Raw genomic sequence first — 20,334 nt, 5'->3', positions numbered from 1 at the left:
CATCTTTCATTGCAACTCAATGCATGTTCTGGCAGCTGTTAAATTTGAGACAGACCAATTGAAATAATTTCATAAATTTGGAAGTCACATTATATAGCATCAATATCCCAAAACATCCAGGGGTGCATCAGCACACCAAAGCAGCTGAAAGATCAAGACTTCAAATTCAAAATACAAATAATATATAAAATTTCTATGTATCACTTACATGCCAGCAACTTCACTTCTCCTCCTGACGGACTGTCAGCGTGATGGTGAACCTCCTTGGTACCTGCAGGACGTCTAATGTGGACAGAACTTTCAGCCACATTGAGATCCAGATAAAAAGTAGAATTTGATGAAGGCAAACTTAATGTTTCATCATGTTCTGACAGATGGCAGTCCGATTCAGAATCTATGAGACATGAGAAAAACAGTACTACTAAAACGCATTTCATTTTTGGACATCAGCTGTTGGAAATTTATTAAACCATAATATTGTATACTGAAGACTGCAACGAATAAATGTATCAATTACAATTCAGATCAGTATTAACCCTCTAGAACACAGCAATTATTATATATGTACCAACATTGAGAAACTCTGCAGTTTGCTCACATAATACATTTGTCTTTTATATGATCGTCAAAATTAAGAGTGATTGTTTCCGTAAACAGCATTAGCCAGTTTGTGTTTAAATGGAGATGTGACATGTATCCTGTGAGGTACAAAACAAATAAAAAAAATAAGTTTAAAAAACTCCATGTTCTGAAAACTTAACTAGTTTCATAATGAAGGGTTTCCTTGAGCAGCAGAAAATTACACAGCTGGTCAAACGATTTTTAGCTTTAACACAACATAAGGCCCATCACTGAATTCAAGAAAACCTTGCATTGTATCTTGTCCAGAATCAGTTCATTTCAGTCCACATCCCACACACTATCTCCTTGGCTCCCTAAGATTGAGTTCAGCATCAACCTCCCCGCTACACTAAGCCTCCAACATTCTCTATGTGTTTTTTATTCCCATACTGTGGATTTAAACACTTACTTATTAACGAATAGGTATAAAATCATGAAGCTTGTTATGCACTTCTCTTAAATCCCACATCATATCATGTTTCTTGGGTGCAAAATATTCCTCAGTACTACCAAATATCATGGTCAAAACTGGTAGCTTCCAGCTTCAAATTTTGTAGATCATGAGTGCAAATTTCAAGCAGGAGATTATCATAAATGTGGCTTTCATGGCATTCCTCAATCATTCTAGGAAATAGAGGGATACTGCCTCAAGCTGGGCATCAATCAGGTCCTTGCACATCATTTCCAGTTCATTATTTGCTCATCATCCTGATTCCAATATATAATAACAGCCACTGAAAAAGATCTTAAATAAAATAACACACCAGCCCTCAGCACTTTGTTCTGACATCTTTAATCTAGGTGCTCCTTTCACGCTGAAGAAGCAAGACACCAAATTTCACAGTTAGATCAGATCAGAGTGGACATGTTAGGTAGAAAGCCTTCTAACAGTGGGCATGTACTGCTTAAAGACTTCCTGACAGTAGGCATGTGGTGCACAAGGTTTCCCATCATTGGACTTGTGGTGGAAAAGGCTTCTCAACAGTGGACATGTGGTCCACAAGACTTCCTAACAGTGGGCATGTGGTGCACAAGGCTTCTCAACAGTGGCCATGTGGTGCACAGGCCTTCCTAAGAGTGGACATGTGGTCCACAAGACTTCCTAACATTGGGCACGTGGTGAACAAGGCTTTCTAACAGTGGACATATGGTGCACAAGAATTTCTGACAGTGGATATATCTGGCAGAAGGATTGCTGAAAGTGTGCATGTGGTACACAATACTTTGTGACAGTGGGTATGCCTGGCACAAGGCGTCTCAACAGTGGGCATGTTGTACACAAGGCTTCCTAACAGTGGACATCTGATACACAAGACTTTCTGACAGTGGACATTTCTGGCACAAGACTTCCTGAGAGTGGAAACCTGTGGCAGAAGGCTTCTGACTATGGACATGTGCTAGAATTTTTATGATTTTGGAAGCCTTCCGACAGGGCATAAAGAAGGGTGAAGTGATGATATGCCAGTGGTACTGGGTTCCCCTATCTATTACTCTGCGCACATCTTACCAGTGGTAGTAGAGTCTTGCTGTGGAATCTGTTTCACCCATAAAGGTTCCTGTGCTTCCTGGCTAATCCTCTTGCTATCTTCAGTTGGATTCGGACTGTTGTACTGCTGCGGTGACAACACTTGCTGTGGCCGATACAGAGCGTAACCATCCAGAAAATTCTGTTCTGCTACACTGTCAAGATAACCTGCTTCTAATAAAGCCTGGCCTATGGCTGTGCCCTGAATTCTGATGAGAACGAGAAGATAATGAGTATAAGCACCGAACAGTAAATATAGCACAGCATTATGATTTGCAAAAATGAGTTGGTCTAGCAGGTCTAGCATCACATTGCTAACATTACCACAAAGTTAAAGTGCAGCCACTAGCTGATTAGTGAACTGTCTAAGACACCTTGGTTCAGTGCACATAGAAAACACTGATCCTTTGTCGTGACTGACATGTCAATGAGCCGTTGCCTAGCGCCGGCTTACTTATCGAGCCATCCCTACAAAACGGACAACGTTCTTGTAGTTACATCACAATATTTTAAAATTGAGGGAATATTTCTTATACAGTACTTGTAAGGTTTGAGTTATTCACGCCGGTGACTATGAAGAAAGCCGTCTTCTGGGATGTGGCGCCATGTAGATATTGTATTAACCGACGTTTCGAAGGAACATATCGCCTCCATCTTCAGGGTAAATTGAGATTGGGAGACTGAACTCCATCCCAACAATATGAACAGAGAGGTGGGGTTTTGTCTCAACAAGTCATGGAAGCATCTCATCTGTTCCCTCAAGAAACATCCGGGATATGATGCCAGATCCACAAGGCCGTGCAGGTCCAAACCTGATTCGCATCATAGGCGGAAGCCTCTGGCTTAATGCCTGCCTTTAACTTTGCCTTTCTCCGTCAACACAATATTCTTTATATAGTACTTGGTTTTATGAATCCTCTCGCATTACATGTTGATTCTGAGTCTGTTTAATTCAATCCACATTAGAAATTCCTTAATTGTTATAACATCCACTTATAATTCTGCAATTCTCTTCAACTTGCTGACTGTACGTTTCTGCACCAAGTTCTTTGTTCATACGGTCATCTCCCACTAACAGGTGATTCAATGCACTGACACTCCCACAATTTGTAAAAACACCAAAATGATTGCTGTTTCTCAGTCAACTGATGACTGCCAGTGGATGAACACATTAGCAATGACTGCAAGTTCAGTCACATCAGCGACCCATTCTGGTTGCATGGAGTGTGCAATGTTATCAATGTTCACCGCTTTTTGACATATTCTGTAACTTTTTGAATAAAACTTGTGAAATTATGGACTGTACAATAAAAAGCAAAGCAAATTTTTAAATTAAGTTTATTAACCAAAGACTCGCCCATCGATATTTCATGGAACTAATCAACGTTGATGAATGTGGAATGACCATATCTCAAATCTACCATATGGGCTATATGTCTAGTCCTTCTTTAACAATAAAAAAGAAAATCAGAAACAGAATAAAATTCCTAATAAGAGGAGGTGGAGGGGCAACCTAGCAGAGAGTATGTTTACCTTATAAGCACACGTTCTTCCCTAATAATGGGAGTAATATAGGCTATATAAGAAATTCCGTACATGTCACTATTAAGAAATGCCAACAAATTACTAAGACATGTGCTATTGTAACTACCTTAATATCAGTACAAAAGTGGCAAATTTCTAATTTCAAAATTTTCTGACTCACCGTGTTGCTGCGTGATTCTGTGCCAACAGCCAGTCTACAAGCTCACTGCCCAAGAAGCAATTATGATAATTGCGGAGACGATGCCGGTGTGTTTGTAAAGTCAGCCCCATATTTGGATGACAGATATCTTCAAACAGTGCTCTAAGGGATGCCGATTTCTGTAGAATTTGACAGCGTTCCTCCATACTCATGTAACTAGATCCTTGAGCTCTATATCAAGACAATAACAAACTGTGTTATCTTATTTATACATACTGCCCTCCACCCCCCAGGGAGGGAAGGAGGAGTGGAAAGGTGACCACTTCCTGTAGGAGTAACTTCACCTACCTTCAACACAGATCTTCAACAGAAACATTCCATCAGCATGTTTGTTCTCACTACATGCCATGGTCCACTTGTTAGCACAGCTGCTTCATATGTGAGACCTTGAATTGCTTCTGTTTGAGCAAACCTGCCTCACAATTTGGTTGCTTTCCTTGACTGTTCAAAGCAAACTGTGGGACACCACCTCCTAACTCATTTACAATTATCTTCTGACTTGATTTCATTAACAATATGCATTTATTTATTTAGTCACTGTACATATATCAATGCTGTAAGTAGATCAGGTTACATAGGGTCAAATAGTAGGAAGAATAGTGAATAATAAATTAGAAAGGATGTGGAAGAGAGAATTACAGGTATCCCTTATTTTATGACCAGTCGGTTTATGGACTTTGTGGCAACAAAGTAAGTAATTTGTATCTATTTCACGTGGAATGAACTTCATTTTCATTACATTGAGCAAACTGCGTTTCTAAAATATTTCTGTGAAGGCAGAGAAATACATACAACATATGGAGAGAAGCAGACACCCCCACCCACGTGCATCTCCAAACTTCCCAGTATGTAATTGCACTTTGTTGTGATCATGCAGAATCAGTTGCAATCTTGATGCCTACATTTTGTCCACACATCTCTGTGCTACTTATGCCCATCAGGGCTGCCAACAAATGAAAGTAGTTGTTAAGAGGTGTTGGCAAGCCAAAGAAAGTAAGGATAGCAATAGGCCTGGCTATAAGATGCACTATTGCAGTACACCAGCTATGAGAAAATAAAACATGAACAATATAATGTACTTTTAAGTGCAACAATAAATATCACAAACAAGTGATAATGTCCTTATTCTTATGCTTATTTACTAATGAAATATACATAACAATTTGGGAGGATTTTTCTGGGACTCACGAATGAGACAGCAACTTTTGCAAGTAAAGTAATGGAAACATCATTTTTGGTTCACAAATTTTCATTTTACGGACAATTCTCATGGAACAAATTACCTTTGCAAATCAAGGGACACCCATACTGGCATAATATGAGGTACAATTCCAGTATTCGTTTAGAGGGTCTGGGGTCAACTACAAGAGATCTCAGTTTGGATAACTGGTCTCTGGGCCTGAACAAGGGACCTCCCAAATATGAAGCATGAATGCTCAGCACTTGACTGCAGCATCATCTATCATGTTCTTCATCACTGTCATAAAAACCAGTTATTTAATGTCCATATTTCTGATGCCAGTATCCCAATAAAGGGCTAGACATGAACATACAAATCACAAACAGATTTCTGAAAACAAAATTATACAATAAGCCAAAAGTAAAGAATATTCAGGCTCACCTGCCAAGGGCAAATCTATCTTCCTGGAAGTTAAGCGACAATTTTCTGCGACCAGTCGCTGCTGAGCTCTCTGGACACTCTGCAACATTGCCACATGTACTGCTGGTAGTGCTTTGTGACACTGAAGTCACAGATGATGTTATGTTGCCGAATTTTGTCTGCAGATCTTCTTGCAAGGCCCTCAGGTCAGCAGACAAATCAGCACCAATATCTGCTGACTGTAAGTATGACAATACCACTTTACAGCAGTATGTACACACACGCAGGTCACCTGCAGATCATCAATTTTCAATTCAATTCAATTCAATTCTTTATTATTAATGTGCCGAGTCAACAGCCGCAAGGCCAATTACAGACACAGCACAGTACAGAAGAATGAATGACATTATACACAATCTTATTAAAAGTCGAATAAAAATTACAGGTTAACACTTGAGTAAAAGAAAACAAACAAACAGTTGATAATTATAACAGTAATAAGTTCATTATCATTAAACTAAGTGTTATTACGAATTCAGGAATGAAACATAAATTAAACATAAATATTTAATTAAGAAATGAATAATATAGAATTACAGAGGATAATAATAATATACGTAATTCATTTTGTTTTACTGGACATGCAAATAATAAAATATTAACTGTTATACTATATTTAAAATTTGTTTGGGTTGAATATTCAAGTCTCCGAATACGTCAACATCCCTGCAGACAACATTAGCAGCTGCTGCGCATCTAGCAGAGGGACAATTTTTAAATAAGGAGCAAACATTGAACAATGCAAAATCTCTGATATACCGAGCAGGAACTCGGAGACCAACAATTTCCAGGGCAGAAGGGCAGAATTTAGAGCCAAAATAAACTTGAATAAGAAAGAGAGCATCAAGGCGATGTCTCCTAGTACATAAAGTATGTAATTTTAACTCCTCAAGAGCAAGAGAATAATTGTAGTGAACTTTAGGAAAGAAACGTTTAAAACAAAGGGCCGCAAACCTCTGCTGGATGCGTTCCAGCTTGTTGGCATCAGTTGACGTAATCGAATTCCAGACTACGGACGCATATTCAAGTTTAGACCTAACTAACGTAGTGTACAAACTGAACATACAGTCTAGCGAAGAGAAATTGTAGGTAATGTTACGAACTAGACCCAATAGTTTCGCACATTGAGAGAAAATGTAATTGACCTGGTCATGGAAATATAGCTTAGCATCAATAAACACTCCCAGGTCTTTTACAGAATCGGTCCGGGCTATTGACGTTTGAAAAAGTTTATAATCGTAGATAAGTAAGTTGGTTTTCCTGGTGAAGGATATAACTTTAGTTTTACTGATGTTGAGTTTCATACAGTTTGCAATGCACCAACCTTGTATAGAGTTAACGTCAGACTGTAGTAGATAGCAGTCATGAGGGGAACTAATGGCTCGGTAAATTTTGATGTCATCAGCAAAAAGCAGACACTTAGAATGGGCAACTGCATCACACATGTCATTAATAAACACATTGAAGAGAAGGGGTCCCAAGACAGATCCCTGAGGTACACCTGAGAGAACTTCAAAGGGTGAGGAAAGAACACCAGAAACACGGACCTGGGATTTCCGGTTGGATAGGTAACTGCGAAACCAGCTTACATAACCACCAGAAAGCCCAGCAGCACTTAGCTTGTGAAGAAGAAGAGAATGTGGGACAAGGTCGAATGCATTGCTCAGATCAAAATAAATGGCATCAGCTTGTCTCTGGGAGCCAACTATAGGGGAGATAAAATCAATGTAAGTCACCAAATTAGTGCTTGTGGATTTTGTTTTAGAGAAGCCGTGCTGATAAGGACTAATTTTTGATTTTAGATAATGGGAAACATGTTCATGAACAATAAATTCGAATATTTTAGAAAAATTACTGAGTAAGGATATAGGCCTATAGTTGCTAACAGAGGTGCTTTTGCCTTTCTTGAGAACAGGGACAATTGCTGCTTGCTTCCATAAGGAGGGAAAGTTATGCTGAGATAAGCTTAGATTAAAGATGTGTTTCAGAATAGGTACAAATATATCAGTACAACCCTTAATAATGAATCCAGGGATGTCATCGACTCCAACAGACTTAGATGGTCTCAGGCGCTTAATAGCTTTAATAACATCGGAATCTGAAACAGACGCTAAAGGTAAGAATTCGGAAGATGACAATAGGTTGGGGAAGACAATAGGACCAGGATTGTGGTACACTGTTTGAAAATGTTTTGAAAATTCATCAGCAATGTCATGAGGTTCGATTAAATGCTTACCATCAACCTCAAGCTGGATGGAATTTGAATTTCTTTTCCTAAAGGAGGCCACATATTTCCAGAATTGCTTGGGTTGCGACTTTAAATTTTCGTCCACAGATTTCAACCATCTAAGTCTGTCATACTTAATAGTAGACTTAACTAGCTTACGATAATAGGAAAATTTTTGGTAAAGGCAATCGGATTTCTTTTTCTTAAAACGTCTGTAAAAATAGTTCTTTTTCCTTATGTAATACTTTATCAACAATATTAATTACTGGTTATTAACATTTAAAGAGCAGTGTTATTACACTTTCACAATATGTCAGAGTAACTATGTGGGGCAAAGTTCTCCATGAGGAGCAAATCATAACTCAGCTAGTGAAGACATTTCCCATTTTAATGCTTGCAGCATTAAAATAAATTCATTCACAATTACAAATGCTTCAAAACTGCATTATCTTCAAAACTAAACAATGTGTGATTTTCAGTATAATTTAAAACTATACTTCAAACAGCAAAATTAACAGAAACTTATTATATGGTGGATGAATATGTAAATAAATTTAATGCAGTTTATGGAACCTAGCTTAATGCAAATGCTCGTATCAACCATTACCTAACTTTCATGGAACCCAAAGCTTTATCATGTTCATGTGGGCCTGCCACTATTTCCTGTTCAGTCCATACCCTCAAGAGCATACCTTCAAGAGCAGTTTCAACAGTATCCTACCTCTATCAACATTTTCCAAAAGAACTCTTTCCCTCAGGCATTAAGTTTATGTATGCATGCTTGCTACAAGCCTCACCCATCTCACTCTGCATGACTTTATCATCCTAGTAATACAAGCATACAAATTATAACACTCATCATGCAATTCTGTCAAGCCTCCTCTCACTTCCCCTTTCTTAGGTTCAAATATCCTAAACACCCAGTTCTGACTCTCAATTTGTGTCTTCCTTCTGAGAGATCAAGTTTTGCCCTCATACACAACTACAGGCACATCAAACATACAGAAGAGGTGGGCTAATTCCATGCTGTACCTGTACACCCCATGATCTTGCCTGGAATCTCTTGGTTGCAACATCGAGAGCAGAAAATCTGTCCACATACACGACAGTGATGACGACGCCTGAATGTCGTAAACTTCTCTCCACAGTCATAACATTCTTTGCTCACTGAATCTGGCATCCAGTACTGTTTGAAGTCTGTGTATTTGTATGCTTGCAGTCCCTGCAGATAAAGCACACATGGGACAGTTTCTGCTGAACAGGTGTGGGGCATATATGAACATGGGGAAGAACTATCACAGGGGGATGGCAAGCTATGGCAGGTATACCCCCTGAGGTTCTAGATGACACTACAATCTAAGCAATAAAAAAGAAGCATGAAGTACTAGCTACATATTCCCTTCTAGGTTCAGAATTACGGCTATTTTCATTACATCTACTAGGTCAGCTAATTCCTACAAATGGAACAAATAAGGAACAATGAAAACAGTATAATTCATATAGACAAATAAACAGGAAAGTAATGTGTGTGTGTGCGTGTGTGTGCGTGCGTGCGTGTGCATTTGATTATTCTCATATGACTATGATTACCAGCATTAATAAGCAAAGATATTATTTATTTTATTCTTGCCAATTGTCAATATGAACATTAATAAGACTATCTTCATTATATAAACAATAAACGAACTAAGATCTAAAGGTCTGTGACGATTATATATTAATACAGTTACTGTATTTCTGGACGTTATACATCATCCTATCATTATTTAAAACTGGATTCTGTCTCCGTCTTCAGGGGGAGCTACTCATCTGGGCCCAATCAATAGAGCTAGTCCCTACCTCCAGATCTATCGAATGGGCCCAGTTCAGTAGGTTCCACATTAAGACACAGACAGAATCAAGTCTCTGAAATGGGATGTTGTTTTAAATAAAAACAGGATGATGGATAATGTCCAGAAACACAATAATTGTAATGAAGGAACTATTTGTCAAACTCTGTATTAAACTGTTCTATAACTTTTACACTTAAACAAAAATTACACACTATTTTTGTTACATCCTACAAAATACTATGTGAACAAGTATGTATATGTGTTCAGCTTCTAATCCTACTTGCATCTGTATAAATTATCAAGTTAAACTTCATCATGTAAGACCACACTAGAACATGTCCTGCTGAGAACAGATCTGATATAAAAAGGTATAAGTTGTACACTGTAATGCAATGTGAAGAAACAGCTAGTGGCATAACTGTGAATACAGTGAAAAAAATAGCCCAGTACAGAAAATTCTTATTATTGTCTCCAATCCCCAAAATTTCCCAAATTCTGATCTCAGACTGAAAAATCAATCACACACAAAATGTGATGATAATCATGATAACGATATTAATTATATTGATAACTGTGTCATGTCACTGTTTCAAGGGTCACCATATGGAACTGTATCTACCTGTCTCCACTACAATACAATAAAAGGACCATTACAATGAGAAACACAAACAAAATCCAAACAAAATGAAATGTTTCAAAAATACTGAAGGACACCAAGAAGTGCATATAGATTAAACTCCAAAGGAAGATGACTTATGGGGCAATCTAGAACAAGACAGTTCAGTGAGGTACAAGACGAGAGCTAGCAAGATAATGACAAAGAATGGATTGTGATTAGATGGCAGAGACTGGAAACGCTGAGTCCATCCGGCCATATAAAACGGAACTGAGAGTGGTGGTGATGATGATGATGATGATGATGATGATGACAATGATGAGGATAGAAGAGGAGGAGGAGGAGGAGAACAAAGAGTGGGAGGGGGAGCAGGGAAGAGGAGACAAAAGGGAACACATTGTACATCACTATCAATTTCAGCGACTGCCTTATTATACAGGTGTTCCAAAATTCTGAAAATCATACACATCCTTATATAACAAATAACACTTCACTTTTAAAAGCTCTTTAGTGCTGGCACTGACAGCCACAGTGACATCCTGCAGCACACCATGAACACAGTCTCCAGTAATAGAACCTAACAGACAGACATCACCAATACCAAATTTTCATAAAAAATGGGTTTGTTAGATTTGCCATGTCTGTCTGTCCACTCATCTGTCTGCCTGTCCACATGGAATGACGTCACCTTGATTTTCATGAAATGTGATATTGGGAACTTTTACCAATATTTGCCAACAGAATCTAATTTGGTTAAAACAGACACTTCACATGAAAAGCAACATCTGTTTCTGCATACATCTAAAGTGTTACTCACGCATAACCCACCAAATATCTACCACGGGAAAACATTTTTTGAACAAAAGTTGAGAGAAATAAAACAAATTTTTATACCTAATGCACTTAAAATATAAATCTTATCGTTTTGATATAACTATGCAAAAGAGACTGAACGAAGCGGAATTGTTACATCATGCATACAATTTCTAATTATTTACACTTACTGTGCTCCTAAGGGCAAGAAGGTTGCTGATCCTCTTAAGCACATTAGGGAGGCTTCTTCCTTCACCCACGTCCACAGGAAACGATGTCACCAGTTCACTGGGAACAGCATCTCCCTGCTCCTACATTTAGAGCCAAGAAACACATCTCTGCAGTGCACAGAAAATACAATAACACAGTTTCCCAATATGATTACTCCAACACCATGTTATCAGTGTCAACAAATTCAGTCCTAATATTCTCCTCAGAACTCTGTTCTCAAAACATGCTCAGTCTATGTTCTCTCTTAATATCAGAGACCAAGTTTCACACCCATACACAACCACAGGCAAAATTCTACTTCTGTATATTTTAATTCTGACATTTTTATACAGCAGACAAGCTAAATAAAGGAAGGGGTACCAAGCATATTCAAATGAAATCTCCTCTTAATTTCCTCATGAATCAAATTTTTGATTTGTTACTGTCATTTTCAAACATCTGAACTGTGCCATATTTTCAAAGAATCTATTACCTGTCTTGATGTTAGAATTTTTCCCTGCATTCTGGTGACGTTTACTTCTAGACCAACAACCTTACTAGTGTTAGTTAAATCCTCTGTTTGTCTCTGTGGTATCTGTTATCACCAAGTAAATTCACATCATCAGCATAGACTAGCAGCTGATGTGTCCCATTCAATTTCACTCCCACCTGGTTTTCCTGGACCTTCCTAATGGCATATTCTACAGTAAAGTTGAAAAGCAAAGGCGATAAAGCACCTCCTTGTTTTAGACCATTCTGGATGGTAAAAGTATCAGTACAAATGTTTACCTATACAGACTCTAGTATAGGTTTCATTTAAAAACATTTTATTCAGTGTAACTAGCTTCAAGCATACCCCAAACTCTATCAGAATATTGAACAATACTTCCTTTGTAACCAAATCATACGCTTTCTTGAAGTGTGTGAAATGCTGATATACTGTATCATTGTATTCCTATATTTTCTCCAGTATCTCACGAACGCAAAAGATCTGATCAGTAGCTGATTTATTAACTTCACGACCCACGCTGATGATCTCCATTAATTACATCTACACATGGACTTAACCATGAGAGAAGTATTACTGGATGAAATTTTGTATGAAGTTAATAACAGTGATATCCCACCATAATAACAAAGTCAGTTTTAGTGCCTTTCTTGTAAATTGGTACAATAATAGGCCCCTTCCATTGATCAGGCAATTCTTCCTTATTCCAAATACAATTAATGAATTTATGTACCTCAGACCACAGTGTTTCGCCTCCTGCGTGAATCAATTCTGCTCAAATTTGTTCACTACCTGGTGATTTATACCTTTTCAATTTTGCAATAGCAATGTCAACCTCAAAATGGCTAGGATCGGGTACTAACGGCTCACCTGTATGTATTTCTGATATAATCTTGATCTCAACTCAATTCTCAAACTTCCTGCAAAATTCTCATTCAAGCCCCCCGCTTGTAATTTTGGTTAAGAAAAGATAGGAAGAAAAGCAGATTCTTTGTGTATTACAGCTGAATCCTTTACCAGTCCACTATGTAGGTTACGGATGGGAAACACAGGCTCTGAAAGCAGCACATTGCCACATCGTATTTTCTATACCTAAATACTTGTAATCAAAGCATGGGAGGTGAAAGAGTAACAAATTAACATGGAAGATACATCCATACTTACCGAGTTATCAGCAGACTGCCAATCTGTTTGGACAGGAATACTTGCCAATGCTCCTGTCGGTGATGGAGCATCAATATCTGCCATGGAGCCACCTACAAACATTCAAAGAAAACAAGAATAAGACAACAGTAGCCACAGTATACAAGCCAAATGCAGTCATAACCAAGTGACTACTTCATCCAAATGTAACATGTTAGCCAGTAAAAACGTCTGTGGGAACCTCCCACAGTGCATAACTGACAACTCCTGCAGCGCACCGAAAACAGGCAATATTTATACATCGCTTGCAGCCTGGCTTTCTGGACACCAACACAAGTGCTATCCAATCAGCGCTCACAATTGCAGCAATATTTATACATCACTTGCAGCCCGGCTCTCTAGACACCAACTCAAGCGCTATCCAATCAGCGCCCATAATCGCAGCTTCATCGCCAACAGGTCTGTGTGCCGCCTAGCGGCATAAGTATAAAGCTGCATGCCTTGGACATGCCGGCATCACCAACTGCTATTCATGGTTCTTCTGGCCTTAAATTTCATCATTCCGAAAAAGCCAACACAACTGCCGACTGTTTGGAAATTCAGTTCACCCCACATGATCTGTGCGACAATAACCATGAATGGCAGGTGAAGGCTAGATTCCAAACTCTGCTCAAAACCATAGACGACAACCCCCCTCAAAGGATAAGACCATGTGACGTACAGAAATTGATAAATTCCTTGAAATTGAGAAAAGCCTGCAGAATTGATGGCATCCCAAATGAATGCCTCAGGCACCTTCCAAGGTGACCATTGGTTCACCTAACTCATTTATTCAATCAATGTATTCAGCTTTCTCATTTTCCAAATTCTTGGAAGGAAGCAAAAGTAACAGCTTTACCTAAACCCAGTAAAGACCCAAAATTTCCGCAAAATTTACGTCCGATCAGCCACCTGTCCACGGCAGGAAACTATTTGAAAAAATGATGTTGAAATTGTTCCAAAAACATACTGAAGAAAGAGGCCTGCTCAAGGCAAGCCAGTTTGGTTTTCATGCACATCACAGCACGACATTGCAATGTATGAGGCTGGGGGACCACGTGACCCTTAATTTCAACAATAAAATGTCTATGGCCGTGGCGTTCTTGGGCATCGAAAAAGCCTTTGATACCACATGGTACTCAGGTTTGATGTATAAGTTATCAAAATTGCAATTCTCGAACAGTCTGCAAAATTTATTGGGTCATTTCTCTCTCAACATAAATTTAGGTTTCAGTTGAAGGCGAAATGTCAACGCCAAGGGAAATGCAAGCAGGGCTGCCACAAGGTTTGGTCCTGTCCCCTACTCTTTTCAATCTGTTGATGACCCCCGAACTCATGGTGTTTACCTGGCCCTCTTTGCGGATGACACCTGTCTGTATGCAACAGATCGCAAGTAGGGTTGTGTCAGAAAACTCCAGCGCGGTCTCAACACAATGGAGACCTGGTTTGAGCGCTGGAACATTAAAATTAATGAAGATAAGACTCAGGGAGTCTACTTCTTTCATAGTCGTTGACCACCCGAGTCTTGTCTTACTCTAAATGGATGAAATATTCCATTTGTAAATAGCTCAAAATATCTAGGTGTAGTTTTCGACTGGAGAGTTACATGGAGATTGAACATAGACATGCTCGAAGCCAAGGTCTTCAGAACATTCATTAGAGTATATTCCCTATTCAAAAGTGAGCAACTGAGCGCTAATATTAAACTGACCCTCCACAAAGCTCTTATTAGATCCGTAATGACTTATGCTAGTCGTGCCCGGGAGTTTGTGGCAGACACCCATCTAGTGAAATTGCAGTGCCTGCAAAACAAGGTTCTCTGCACCATTGGCAATTTTCCAAGGCGCATACTGGCCCTCGATTTGCACAAGGCATTCAAAATACCATATGTATATGACTATATAACAAAATTATGCAGGCAACAAGCAGAAGTCATACAAAATCATGATAATGAGAATGTTCACAAAGCTGAACTTCCTATCAAACAAGAAGAAGACACACTATTGTCATTTGCTAATATTCTATTTACACACATTCTGCATTCCATAGACATTCTGAATAGACTACAAACATTTACTTGGCATTTACTGCAAACCTTAACTGTATGTCACAGTCCTGTCCTCACTAAGTAACCATACTCAGCAGGGTGCTTTCTGAGAAGATAACAGTCACTCTGATACTCACAAAATTACCATGACCATGTTCAGAACAGCCCATCACTGGACCCTACCTTGAGCAAGATTAATCCAAGCATCCATCATAACTACTCTCAGAAAAATCTAACACTCAAATTTTTTTAAAGGAGAGGTTACACACTCTATACCAAGCTTCCATCAAAGTCTATAAACTGCTGACTGCAAAATAAAAAAAAAAATTGGAGGAAAGAAATTTAATGGACGATTTTGGAGTTGAAAATGAATGTAAAAAATAAAGCTAACCTATAAAAGGCTGTGAAGGCAAATAGGGTCATGAGACATCAAGACTACCACATTTTCTAGACAATCAGCTCACATATGGTGGTAAGGTTGTCAGCCTCAAATACCGGCCACCCTTTACTCCCCAGGAAGATTCCGGGTACTCATTTCTGTTAGAGGCTGAGTTGACCCCAGGGCTACAGTGCAGGCAAAAGGTACAGGTAAATTGAAAAAAATCCAATGACCTCACTGGGAATCAAACCCATGATCTTCTGGCTTGTAACATAATGCCTCAAGCAACTACACTACCACATGCCCCTGAAAATGAATATAGTAAAACCAAACTGTAGTACTGAATTATCTATTTAAGAAAATTTAAAAATACAATACAAGAACTCAGAATAATGCACGGCATGATATGCCTATCTGGCATCCTGTGCTTGTCTGTTTTAACATTTCCAAAACTGCTTTGGTTATGCATTGCTTAATACCAGGATATCTGCAAATAACGAACCAGAATAAATGTGGAAGTAAGTGGCCACAGTCTATTTTAAAGCACGAGTCCAGCAACCATGTAGAACTGAGTAAAACCATTACAAATATCAGTCATATTAGCTGGTATCTGGGCTGAGAATTGATCCTATGATTCACTATGTACAAAGCAAGAATGCTGATCACTCAGTCACAATGTTCAGGTAGATGGGCTTTGACTGTATTTTCTGGGATAAATATAATTCTTACATGCTCCATGGAATGAGTTTTACCTTTATTAAACCTGAAGAACTTAGACAACAAGAACCCAACACCTGGCTGACTTGGCTCAGGACTTAAAGCAGCAAATTCTGTGAGGTGCGATGGTGACTGCAGATTTCTGTTCATCTCGAACCTTGGTTTAAAAGACTCGTTCCTGGAAAATACATGTCACTACTTGAGTGAGACAGGCAAAGATGACACCTAGTGAGCAGACTTCACATAACACACCTGTATTCTTCATGCTCAAACCGCAAATAACCAGCAAAGTCTATACAAACAACTGCCTGGCAGCAATACTGTCAGTTTATTCTACATTTACGTTAGCATTCTGTTTACATCTCAAGAAGAAGTGTAACTCGCTCATGACATTTCTATTGCTTTGAAGCCTGAATTTCACCAAAACACAGCAAAACCTCATTATAAAATAATCCCAAGAAACTAGAAAATTTTCCATTACAAGCAGGTTTCCATTGGTACTACCCCAAATTAACTTCTGCATCCAGACCTAATAAGACTATTTTCCTGGTCTCTGTAGCTAAAACTAAATGAATAATCACGAATCTTTTAATTATTGCAAGAGAACTGCATACCATAACAGCTACAGAAGGGATAAGGAATTCCCAAGCTGCCAGCTGTTGAGTGATGAGACCTGAATTTGGCACAGTATCGAATATTACGACTGCAATCTTCTGAGGATGTGGTGCTGTGTGAGCTGCTGGATTAGCAACATGTTTATGGACATCAGTAACCTTCTGCCAAACAACAGAGTGTCACACCCCAGAAGACCCAGCTGTAGCTAACAGCTCTTTAAAACACAGTGAAAGAAAGAGTGCAGAAATTATAATGTTCCTAAACATTGACACATCTGAGCTGCACCAACAGCAGGCAATTCACATCACCAAAGGATATCACAAATGCTGATGAAACGGGAGTATTTTTTCATGTACTGCCAAGCAAAACTCTGTGTTTGAAAAGTTCTGATGGAAAAACTTTGCAAAGAAAGGTTGACAGTTTTCCCCTGTAGTCCTGGTGACTGGAAATCTAGCATGAGACACCAGACGATATTTCATATCATGCAGGAATGACTGATGGTATTTAATGCAAAGAAACAAGAGAACTGTAATGTTCTCTTATTCCTCAACAATGTGACCTGCCATCCTTCCAATGAACTCTAAAATGTACAGCCTGCATGGTTTCTCCCCAGCATCACAAGTGTATCTTAACCTATGGACCAAGCAGTTATAAAGTGTGTAAAGCTTAACTACTGTAAGCTCCTCATGCGATCTCCACTAGCCAACACAAAAGACCCATCTCTTGCCATTAGACTTGCAAATTTCACCTGTCCTTGACATCATAACTTGGATGGCTGAGACAGCAAACAAGTGTCACTATAAACAGTACATAAATGTTATGAAAAGCATGATTTTCAACCAACAAGTCAAGTGATGGCAAAACAGATGGTAGCAACATCCAAGAACTCCAGCAGTTTCTCAATCAGGCTACATAAAAAATGTTTAGGAAGAAAATCACCTTAATTATGATACTGAGGTTTAAACAGAAGCTACTGGAAGGAAAGCAACAGGTTCAGTGAGAATCATAAGCAAAGTAAGGAAGCGCAAGATGATGGGAATGAGAATGAGGTGGGAGATTAAGTTCCCCAAAACAGCTTGATATACCATAATGATTTAAACAGCATCAGACAACTTCAGAAATTTTCACATCACAATAATTCCAAACTTTCTGACGCAAGTTTCAGGGCTAAAATCCGCACTGAAAATATAGCCTCTTGGTCAAAAAAGTAAGAGTAAAGTTGTCCTTGTGCTTAACTAATTAAGCTATACACCATAAAGGAGTATGGGGGAGTGGATGTATAGACCCACGATTTTTTTGACCTTGGCACTAGTTGGAGGTGAGTGGTCAGCTTCATGCCCTGGCTGCTTTGTTCCAGGGGAAAGAGCCCCTACTACCCACTGGATAGGAGGTTGGGAAGACCCCAGAACCTGTATGGATAACAGGGAGGAGTGAAAATTCTTGATCCTACTGGGACTCAAACTCCTACCCCTTGGTCATCCAGCCAACTGCACTATCTATCCCGGCTACCCTTGGTCAAGAACATACATGCAGAAAACTTTACTGCATTAGTGAAAACAATGAACAATGTGATTAAAGCAATGCCACTTCTGTACACAAGATGAAGCAATATATGAGGCAATGGAGTCATAAAAAACTTTAATTTCAAGTACCTGTATAAAATGGAACTCGGCTGCAACAGAAGAAAATGTGGTCCTATGCAGCTGCATTTTATACAAGTTTCATTTTACTTGAGAAGAAGAATATCTGGATATCGGAGTGGAGAATGGAAGGTCACACAATGACGTTAGATGGTCTGAACTCTTCACCTAGAATGGCTTGGATGTTTCAACTGAGGGGGAAGATGGAGATGGTGAAGTCTTTCAAACATTACTACCCATACACCAGAGTACAAAACCTCATAATGAGAAAACCATGACAGGAATCTTCACCACCAGGAAAACCTGCAAACTTGTAATGAATGCAAGGCTGATAAGTCATGTGGGACATAAAAGTCTGCATCTGCAACTACATGCAGGACCATACTATTCTTAAAGCTGAACAGCTGTCTTCTTATTAGATGGGTGAGAGCTTGACATAAAGAAACACTATCTTCAACAAGATTTCAAAATATTACAGGAACAGGCTGTCTGCAAAACTTCTAAATATTCATACTGTGGTGTACTGCATTATGAAACCATGTAATCTGGTAGGCAGGCACCATTATTTCACAGGAACATACTGTCTCTATCCTCAACGTAAAAGTGAGCCAAGTTGGTGAAGTGGCCTGGGGGGCAACAAATGGGTCACAGAGAGGTGCAGTGACCAGTCATGACCAGGGATTGGTCCAAGTTTGGCCAATGAGAAACAGGCCCTGAAAAGGGAAACTTTTCCAGGGGAGGAGAACAACCCTTTCACTGGCATGAAAGGAATTCTGTAATTCCAAAGAAGGGCTAGGCACTAACCCTGCATGCCTAGAAACTACAGAGTTGGATGTTTTGGAGAGAAAGCCTGAGTTCCATATACCTAACCCTCTTCCTTACAGCTGAAACTAAGAAGATGGAAAAGCTGTCAGACTTATGTAAACCCTTTTTCTGTCCTTTCTCTCAATCATCTATGGCGACCCAACAAGCAATCCCTCTTTCTGATTAAGCTGTTCAACGTATGGTTTTCTCCTCTTTTCCAGGAACACATATCTTCCACTAATATTTTATTCATCAAACGAATCACACAATAGTTACTTTAAAGAACTTACACAGTAAGACAATCAAACGAATCAATTTACTAGAAGAAATCGTGCATATCATACTGCACAATATCCGAATGCCATTCTAAACCATAAAACTTAACATTCTGAACATGCCTCTAGACTATTATCTATAATACACCAAACTACATTTACCTCAAATTAATATTTGCCGAGACGACATTGCAGTCTCAAGAGTAAAGGGTTTTTAGAACTTTTCACCAATCCCTAACGAAAAATAACTGTGAAGAAACGTTAACAAACATAACAGGAACTATTGACAGTTGAAATTATCATAGTCACATGAACAGACCTGTAAATATTGATGGGCACAATCTACTGTAAACTATCAAATAACTAGATTGTTGCAAATTATTGAATATTTAAAAAAATCTACTTAATTATTCATTTTCACCGACTGCTGGAAAACCAACAGAATTTATAAAAATTTGGTATTTCTACAGTTCACGTGCATATCGGGTCCTTCCGCCACAGTTCGGACCGTTCGGACTGGTTCGGACGTTCTCGGTCGCTCTCGGTCCCTGTGAGCCCTGTGAGCCTATAAGCATGGATCCATAGTAATTAGACGACAAAGAGTAGAAAGTAGTCTTCTTTGTCGTCCGTCGTAGTAAATATTCCGTGGCTTACGAATTAGTGGTGTGATAAGAATGGGTAGGAAGCATTTAATTTAATTAAACTAGGCTGCGTAAATGTGTTTCGTATTAATGTCAGTATTAAGTTTTGAAAACGGGTTGACATAAGATTTTGCAAGTAGTGAACAATTATTATGTTACGTAGGAACACGTGCGAAGTTCATGTGCCTGTAGTTTGAAGGTTATAAACAGAGTTGGCAGACTGCCAGCCTTAGGCAATATGGCCAATTGTAAAATCCCACACAAAAGGGGAGTGGACC

General features: G+C 38.9%; 1 protein-coding gene across 4 annotated transcripts in view; it reads right to left on the bottom strand.

The window, feature by feature from the left end:
- The window catches only part of LOC111870168 (1-phosphatidylinositol 3-phosphate 5-kinase), an 83,899-nt gene extending 63,993 nt beyond the window's left edge, over positions 1-19,906 (bottom strand). For 2 of the 4 annotated variants that reach the window (XM_023862237.2, XM_033753700.1), the window contains exons 1-9: positions 19,578-19,906; positions 16,117-16,259; positions 12,921-13,012; positions 11,230-11,349; positions 8,810-8,999; positions 5,512-5,782; positions 3,852-4,061; positions 2,129-2,355; positions 209-394 (exon numbers count right to left, since the gene is read on the bottom strand). In XM_023862237.2, coding sequence (XP_023718005.1) covers positions 209-394; positions 2,129-2,355; positions 3,852-4,061; positions 5,512-5,782; positions 8,810-8,999; positions 11,230-11,349; positions 12,921-13,012; positions 16,117-16,231 — 1,411 coding nt within the window. In that variant the 5' untranslated portion in view covers positions 16,232-16,259; positions 19,578-19,906. The remainder of the gene's footprint in view (positions 1-208; positions 395-2,128; positions 2,356-3,851; positions 4,062-5,511; positions 5,783-8,809; positions 9,000-11,229; positions 11,350-12,920; positions 13,013-16,116; positions 16,260-19,577) is intronic. The other 2 variants (XM_023862235.2, XM_023862236.2) reach the window with 2 other exon arrangements.
- Positions 19,907-20,334: the final 428 nt, after the last annotated feature.

Source organism: Cryptotermes secundus, unplaced genomic scaffold (genome assembly GCF_002891405.2).
Source record: "Cryptotermes secundus unplaced genomic scaffold, Csec_1.0 scaffold734, whole genome shotgun sequence".
In the NCBI taxonomy this organism is placed as follows: Eukaryota; Metazoa; Arthropoda; class Insecta; order Blattodea; family Kalotermitidae; genus Cryptotermes; species Cryptotermes secundus.
This window is presented reverse-complemented; position numbering and strand designations above follow the sequence as displayed.